The sequence below is a fragment of the Cynara cardunculus genome, unplaced genomic scaffold, assembly GCF_001531365.2.
Source record: "Cynara cardunculus var. scolymus isolate 2C unplaced genomic scaffold, CcrdV1 Un_Scaffold_483, whole genome shotgun sequence".
Taxonomy (NCBI): domain Eukaryota; kingdom Viridiplantae; phylum Streptophyta; class Magnoliopsida; order Asterales; family Asteraceae; genus Cynara; species Cynara cardunculus.
In genome coordinates, this window is record NW_020200580.1 from 114859 (window position 1) to 123267 (window position 8409).

At 32.9% G+C, this 8409-nt stretch overlaps 1 protein-coding gene and 1 pseudogene across 1 annotated transcript; one reads left to right on the plus strand and one right to left on the minus strand.

Moving 5' to 3' along the window:
- Positions 1–403: 403 nt before the first annotated feature.
- Positions 404–1754, plus strand: LOC112501712 (annotated as a pseudogene).
- A 3331-nt stretch (positions 1755–5085) lies between these two features.
- Positions 5086–6518, minus strand: LOC112501698 (U-box domain-containing protein 21-like). The gene has a single exon (XM_025105402.1). It carries the CDS (start codon positions 6487–6489, stop codon positions 5152–5154), a length of 1338 nt encoding a protein of 445 aa, XP_024961170.1. The 5' UTR covers positions 6490–6518; the 3' UTR covers positions 5086–5151.
- Positions 6519–8409: the final 1891 nt, after the last annotated feature.

The following is an 8409-nucleotide window of genomic DNA, read 5'->3' on the forward strand; positions in this document are numbered from 1 at the left end:
CACACGAAATTAAAAAAAAATCTGAGTCCGTCCCTGCATTTCGATCGGGAATACCAAACCCACAAATAACAATATTCAAAACGCTATTGAAGTCGATCGTTTACACCATCACTGTCTCCAACCGTTTGTTTAATTTAAACAGCCTGCACCACTTCTTACCCCCTTTGGCCTGCACATAAAAACCATCTGGAAACATACAGGAAATGCGACAACTTCAAGAATGTCTGGTTTGTATCCTTCAATCATTTGGACAACGTTTCATAGTAAACATCGTTCAAACACGTAGAATCTTCATCGTAAATAACGGTCTGATAGCCAGCAGCCTTAACAACTTATATACATTCCACCCCATTTCATCTTTTCTAGCTTCATCACAAACCCCATCTTTTACCGTAACAACACGATGCACAGGCGGTTCCAGAGAGCGTACACCTCAATTAAAGAGAACACGTTCGTAAGCTACGCAAAGATCGCAACGGTTGGAGGATTTTGCGACATAGATTTGATACTCGTAAAGGCCACATCTCCTGAAGACTTGCCACTCCGAGATCGCTATATCCTCCAGCTCCTAAAGATCTTCTCGGTTTCGCCTCTTTCTTACCGTACTTTTGCGTCTAGTTTTTCGCGTCGGTTTACTAAAACCAAGTGTTGGAGAGTTGCTTTAAAATGCCTAACCCTCCTCCACCGTTTGCTCCGAGCATTGCCGTATAACAGCCCGTTCAGAACCGAGCTTCTATGGAACCGTTCCAATGGTTTCTTGTCTCTAAACCCATGCCACTTTCGTGACTCCTCCTCCTCCAATTCACATGATTACACGGATTTCATTTCATCGTATGCTAATCTTCTCGATGAAGCATTAGATTGTTTTTCAATCAATTGTGATCAAGATGATAATGAGGACACGGAAGAAAAACGCGAAGATGAAGAAGAAGATGAAGAAGAAGAAGAAATGGTATTCCAAAGTTTTCCGGATAAGATGAAACGAATAGGAGAAAAACTCGAGATCTTGCCGCAACTCCAGAGCCTGATCGATAGAGTGATCGAATGCAGGCCAAGAGGAGCGGCTTCACGAAGCTTTCTCATACATTGCGCACTTAAATACATCGTTCGCGATAGTTTCTTTTGCTACTCGAATTTCCGCTTCGAAATAGTTGCAGTTCTGGACCATCTCATTCAGCTTCCCTACCGTAGCTGCATGATGGCTTTCGGCGTCTATAAGAAAGCCGTGATTCAAGCCGATCATCTGTTGGAATTCTACGATTGGTGCAAATCTGTCGGGCTTTGTGGAATTTACGAATACCCTTCAGTTGATCGAATCCCAGAAATCCAAATTCAAGCTCTTGGAAAACTTTCTCGACGGTATGTGGCAGTTAACAGACTCCTCCTCCACCACTGGATCTCCGGTGGCTTCCACAGTAGAATCGTCATCAACCTCCATGGAAGACGGTGGTGATCATAATCAACTTGTGAGATTCAATAACTGGGTTCAGTTTGATGAAACTGAACAGAAGGTAGAAAAGGGATTGAAACAGTTTGAGAGTATCAACCAAAATAACATGAGCTGGGAAGTTCTGTTAGAAGCTTCAGTGATTCTTGCACCTCTTCTGATTTCCAACGACTACTTCATCTTTCGATCCGACCCACCATTGCAGGATTCGAACAAGCAAAGTGGTGATGATGATCTGCAGATTCAAGTATACAATCCATCTGTTATCAACCCATTTGGTCCCACAAATTCTACTTTAATCTTATAGATTTTTTCAAGAATTTTAATTACAGTTCATCTAAAATCAAAATTTGGGTCTACAGATTGTTTCATCATTTAATCATGTTGCTGATATATATATATAATAATCTTATTGTACTCCGGAAATTTGTTTAATTCCTTATCGATTGATACAGAGAGATTTGTGATCTAAATTCATATACCCTCAACTCTTTCTTAATAAATCTTTTCATAACCTCGTGTTCTCAATTATAATTATACTCGTACAATGCATCGAAATCAGTGTTTTGTTTTATTTTTTTTATATCGATATAATATGATTTTATGTGATTTGAGAATATGATAATATTTTATATTTGAATAAAATATAAATTTGAAAATACCGTAAAATTTTAAAAAAATATATTGATATCAGTATCAAATTAACTTTTTTTTTTAAAAAAATTCTTGTTTTTGTTGTAATTTTCTTAATTCAATTTTTTTATTATAATTTAATTTARGTTTAGTAACRAAGTAATTTAATTTAGATTTAATDATATAATTTTTTATAAAGATAAAAACTAAGTATTATGTTAGAACTCAATAATTATCCTAATTATATTTTAGATTTTTTATATTTAAAATGAGATGTTTATCCAGTATAGATTATATTTATCTGCAGTTAGTTATACAAATTCAAATATGGAGCTTTAATAAGTTGTATTTATGCACAATTTACTTGTAATCTTAAGTTTTAAGTAATATGCATCAATAAACATTACCTCATGCATAAAAAATGGTTTTTAAGAGTTTTTGTGAAATGTTTTATAATTCAGTATAGATATGAAATGTTTTATATGTGATTTATTATACAACTCATTATATTTGTACACTGATAAAACTCAATTTCAACCGTCCATTTAATTTGATGAATATATAATTTCATAAAAGTTTTGATTGTTTCATAATATAAGTATTGATCATAATTAATGAAGCTTAGTCATCTTCCATAAATATTCAAATCATAATAAATAAACTCTCATCATTTTTTTATATATCTTAATTAATTGAGTTGCATTGATTGTACAAATATAATGAGTTACATTTGAAACATCTCATCTCTCTCTATCTATATATATGTATATATATATATATATATATACACACAATGGTCAATGGGGATCCACCATTCCAAAAGGTTACTGGGTCGGTTGTTAGGTTCAAAATATATATGTTTGAGTTTTAACAATATTATCTATTGTTAAAATGAATTTGTTTTATCAATTATTCATTAACAACTAAAAGTTGACCGTTGTTTCAAGATATTAAAAAATACAATAAAAATCAACCAAAAATGAGAAAAAAAGTTGATTGAAATCAACCAAAAATCCAATAGTTTTTTTTAATTCAACCGAAAAATATTTCGCAATCAACAAAAAAAATAAAAAATAACTCTTGAAATCAACTAATTTTTTTTTCTAAACCAAAAAATTCAACTAAAAACATGTCAAATAGTTTTACAGACTTTTAATCCACCGTTGGTGACCCTGCTCAACAAAATCTGTTGCGCCAATGTAGTCATGGGTTTCCAAACAACGGATTCAAAGCTGCAAATGAATGATGATGGTAAACAAAACCGAGTCAAAAGTGTATCATAAATGACCAGAAAATGTAAAAAATATGACGCATTCCACGTACGCCAACGACTACATCACCGTCTTACCTTATACTTGAAGGAACTACCCAAACAAAACCATTCCAGTCTTAAGGCACTTACTCGGTAAGTGTTTAACAATGGAATTCAACTCTATCGATTATTTACCGGATAAGATTTTAGTCTACCAAAACGACATCGTATGTAACAATTAATTACCCGGTAAACACTAACTGTGGTAAGAGTTGTCGTCATCACTTATCGGGTAAGATTCTCGATCCTTGTCTTTGCTCTTACCAGGTAAAATTATTTGTTCTTGCTATATTTATCCGGTAAAGAAATGTGACTTGATAAGCACTTACTCGAGTAAGCATTTGGTAAACGGCTTTATTTCTTTTTCAAATTAAATGCTAACGGTCTTGTTTTAAGTTTTTCTTTTCATTTACTAAGAGGTCGTTTATCAAACGCTTATTCGGGTAAGTGAACATCAAGTTTCATTACTTTATCGGATATATATAGCAATGACCAAGAATCTTACCCGGTAAGAACGAGACAAAGACCAAGAGTCTTACCCAGTAAGAGCGAGAGAAAGACCAAGAGTCTTACCCGGTAAGTGAGGGGGGTGACTTTTACCATGGTAAGCACTTACCGGGTAATTTGTTGTATACGATACCGTTTTGGTGGACTAAAATCTTACCCGATAAGTAAATGATAGCGTTAAATTTTACCGAGCAAGTATTTGATAAATCACTCATAACAAATGTTTTACAAAATATATTTAGATCTATGTTATTTGGTTCCAATAATCAATTTTTTATTCAAGTTTGTGACATTGGGTCCTACCCATGTTGTTTATTACTCCTTAAGTTGTCAAATCTTTAGAAAAAAATGATTTGAATTAACATTAAAAAACACATATAATATAATTATATAATGTGAATATTGGACAAAATGCTTTTACATGAACTTGACAAAAGCGATGATAGAATGTGAATATGACTTCTTGTGTGAATCACTTTAACCAAATCTTTCTAATATTTAAATATTTTAACGACTATACAAATATCAGCTTAACTTCAAATAATCGAAGTCAAACGATGCAGAAAAGTCAATAAACCAAGTAATTTAATAGTTTAACGTTCATAAAACGAAAACATAAACCGAATTTCCATCGTAAACTATAAAGCAAACAATAAAGGAAGTAGTTTGCTACAAGTAAAGTAAAAGCGATAGAATATAACACTAGATTTATGTGGATACTTGAATCGGAAGAAAACCATGAGCGGATGAGATATAACGTGACTCTGATTCGTATCTATTCGTGACAAAATTATCTATAAATTATTGAGAGAACCACATCAAATAAGAACGGAACCTGCTTTAAAAAGAACGTAGATAGTCTATGCAATTTGGGTATACGTTCCCACGTCGCATAGTCTAGGTTGGCTGCGTTCTAGCTTCAAACTCGCATGAGCTTCACGTGACATGTACCGAGAGGTCACGCGACCCATTTCTTAAAACTTCAAGTCTCGTCTCTATTCTATCAATTATATAAACACACCTGATTAATCGACGGGAAATTATAACACATAAATTTTTTTATTCATATTATTTCATAAAACAACGCATTTAAGTACTTTTAAACATAAATATTTGTTCATCCCTACATTTAATAATATTTTATCAAATTCTTTATAATATAGTATAGATTTGTAACGAATTGTTTTCCTATGAATATATTATTTATGTTAAATTTACAAATAAAAAATTAATTCTGTAAATCTATGCTTATTCAAAATGGCCTTTTGAGGTACTTGAAATCCATAGTTTCAATGCACTCCACTCTTCCTCTAAGCGAATTCCATCCTTTCAATAAGTCACCAGCCTTCTCCTTCGTTTTCAAAGAAGAACCAACCTGCAACAGCAACAAAAGCTTCTGAAAACCACCTATTTGGAGTGCTTCCATGGCCATATCTTCTTCATACGCCATTCTCTTCTCATACTTGCTCAGATTCCAAAGAATCGAAACAGAAAACTCTGTGGCCGTATCGGAAACGCGCAGAAGCTTCTTCACCAGCACCGGCACCGTTAGTGCATTGCCGTAAGCCTTTTCGAGCCCTTCGTCGATGCTGCAGAGACCTTCGAGGACACCAAGAGCCTTTTCGCAAACGCTTCGTGTGCAGTCTACAAGCATTTCTATGAGCTTTTCGGTTAGGCCCATTTCAAGAAATCTTGATATTAGGGTTTTCTTTTGGTCTAGAGAAGATGTGGGAGTGATCAAATGGTAAATGGCTAACAATGAAGCGTTTGTGGTGGTAGGGCAAATTGGTTCCTTGATGAGCTTTGCTAACACTTCGATGCTTCCTTCAATCTCCACGAATTTGTGTAGCGTATTTTGATCGGATGAGAACACATCTTTAAGTGCCAAAACTGCATTCCTTCGACCCGATAAACCTCCATGCTTCAAGATCGATACAATGCTACGTAAAGATCGATTCGACCCGATATAAGATATGGTTTCTTGATCAAGTGGTAGCATTAGGGTTAAACCCGACAAGATTTCTTCCAAAACTGGGAGGTTTTCACGGCAAGAGAACACCTCAAAGGTTTCGGATAACACCCGACTTGACCCGTTTGACACAATGCACCTCTTGTTCCTTTCACTTTCCTTTGCTAAATCTTTGATCTTCACCACTAACTCCATAACACCTTCTGCATCTCCCTTCCCTCTCATCGCCACAATCTTCGATAGAATCTCGGAAACTTGATACGAGCTCGCCGGAGCCCGAGGGGTTGGAATGCGATCAATCCCGTATGACTTATTCTGGACACACCAATTTTGGATCATCTTTCTGATCATATGGTTCGCCACAGTCTCAAGGCTGGTCAAGGCCATGCCGGTGACGGGACACATGTGTTTTCCGTCTTCATATATCCACTTCTCGATGCTCTCCCTATCATAGGTTATTCCCGTCGACAACGTGACCGGATCTTTCATCAACTCCAGCGATATCGGGCACCGGAAATGCTCCGGTACGGCCACTTCTACCTCCAAATCCACCGATCTGGAGCTTTTCTTGATTTTGTCAGCATTTCGTGCTGCTCTTCTGGTCCGATATGCAGAAATCATTGCTGGGTGTTGTTAGTTATGTAAAAAAGAATGAAAGAAACTTGAAAAAGTGAACGTAGATGATGATTTTTGGTGAATTTGAATTGGGTTTTGAAGGATTAACGAAGAAAAGGAGTATATATATAGAGGTTAGGTAGAGACATGCAAAGGAACGCGGATTTCAAAGTTTGAATTTCAATCATAGAAACTGGATTGAAGAAGTAGTAATAAAGAAATCTAGAAATAGAGAGAAGGGAAAGTTGAATGTTGACCATCCGGAATAGATGAAGTTTGAAAGGGTAGATTGGAACCAGTTGAAGGTTGAAGGCACGGGGGCGGTCAACCCGCAGAGTCTTTCAAAGGGACGGTCGGTGGCCATACGTCATCATTTCTTTATCCTCCTTAATTCCTATTTCCTATTTCCTATTTCCTACTCAATTTTATAATACTTACACCTTTTAATTCTTTTTTATTTAAATTTCCCATTCATATTTTTAAAAAAAAATTATATTTTACTTAAAAATAAAATCATCATTGCTTTATTAAAAAAACACATAAAATCGTATTATAACATCGACAGAAAAAAAGAATAAAATAAAACATTAAACTCGAGGTGTATTTCGCTACATTGCGCGAGTATCCTTCTAGTTTATTTTTATTAACGAAGTATTTTGTTTTAGCTTTAATAATATAATTTTTTTTGAAGTATTGAGTTATAACTCAATGATTATCTTGATTATATTTTTTATATTTAAAATGATATGTTTATCATGTATTTGATTATGTTTATCAGTTACCTATATGAATTCAGACATATAGTTTTAAAAAGTTGTGTTTGTAAGCTTGAATTTCAAGTAATATTCATCATTAAACAGTATTTGATGCAATAAAAATGGTTTTTAAGAGTTTAACTCAATTGCTTTATAATATAGTATAGATAATAGATTAGATAGATATGGAAAAGTTCAAGCAAAAACATATGTGAATTATGCGAATGCATGAACACTAAATTCATCATTCTGTTTTAAGTCACAGTTGTTTTAGAATAATTAAGGGAACATTAAAACATTAGATAAATATTTATTTTTTTTAGGAATATCGAAGGCATGTAGAAGTAAAATGGCAAAAATATGCAAATTACATTTACAAAAATAAACAAACAAATGGAATTTCATATTTTAAACATTCTTTTACACAAATAAATATATGCACCTACAAAAACAAACAAAATGGTTATACGACTGTATATAAATGATTGGAAAGCAGTTATTATATTAAAAATGAAAGAAATTGACGGAAACAACCAATCAACCAACTGGTTTTCAATTTATAGCAGATTCAAGAAATGGTTTTCCCAAATAGACAAAGTTTACGGAGAAACCTTACGCAATTTTTTTTTCTACAAAAGGTTAGATTTTGGCCAAAAAAAGTATAAATTGTTTTACGCATAATTTCATTTTCTGTGTGTAAACTTCTTTACACATTACATCTTTATACTTAGTTATTTATTTCAGTTTATATCCTTTACTTTTTTTATTTTTTTTATTTTATACTTTTATTATATTAACACATATAATTATATATTAACTAAAATACAAGATGTTTCTTTTTTTACAAATTACACCATTATAATCGTCTCGTCAATACCTTCGAATTAAGCATAATATTGAATATTTTTKGCTAATTKTTTWTACAAATTACACCATTATAATCATCTTGTAATAAATATGTTAAAATATATCCAATGATTTAATTACAATTTTTTAAGTAAAAATTAACAAAATAAATTTTAGTCTGATTTAATTTGTGATTCAGGAAATAAAGTAACATAAAAAAATAAAAATAAAAAGCCTGATTTATTATTTATAAACATCAACGTTAATACTTATTTTTTATATTTTTAATAAATATTTTAATGTAGGAAAATACATATAACATAAC

Excerpts from the sequence above, each read along its gene's own strand:
- LOC112501698 (XM_025105402.1), bottom strand. The coding sequence starts at position 6,489 with ATGATTTCTGCATATCGGACCAGAAGAGCAGCACGAAATGCTGACAAA.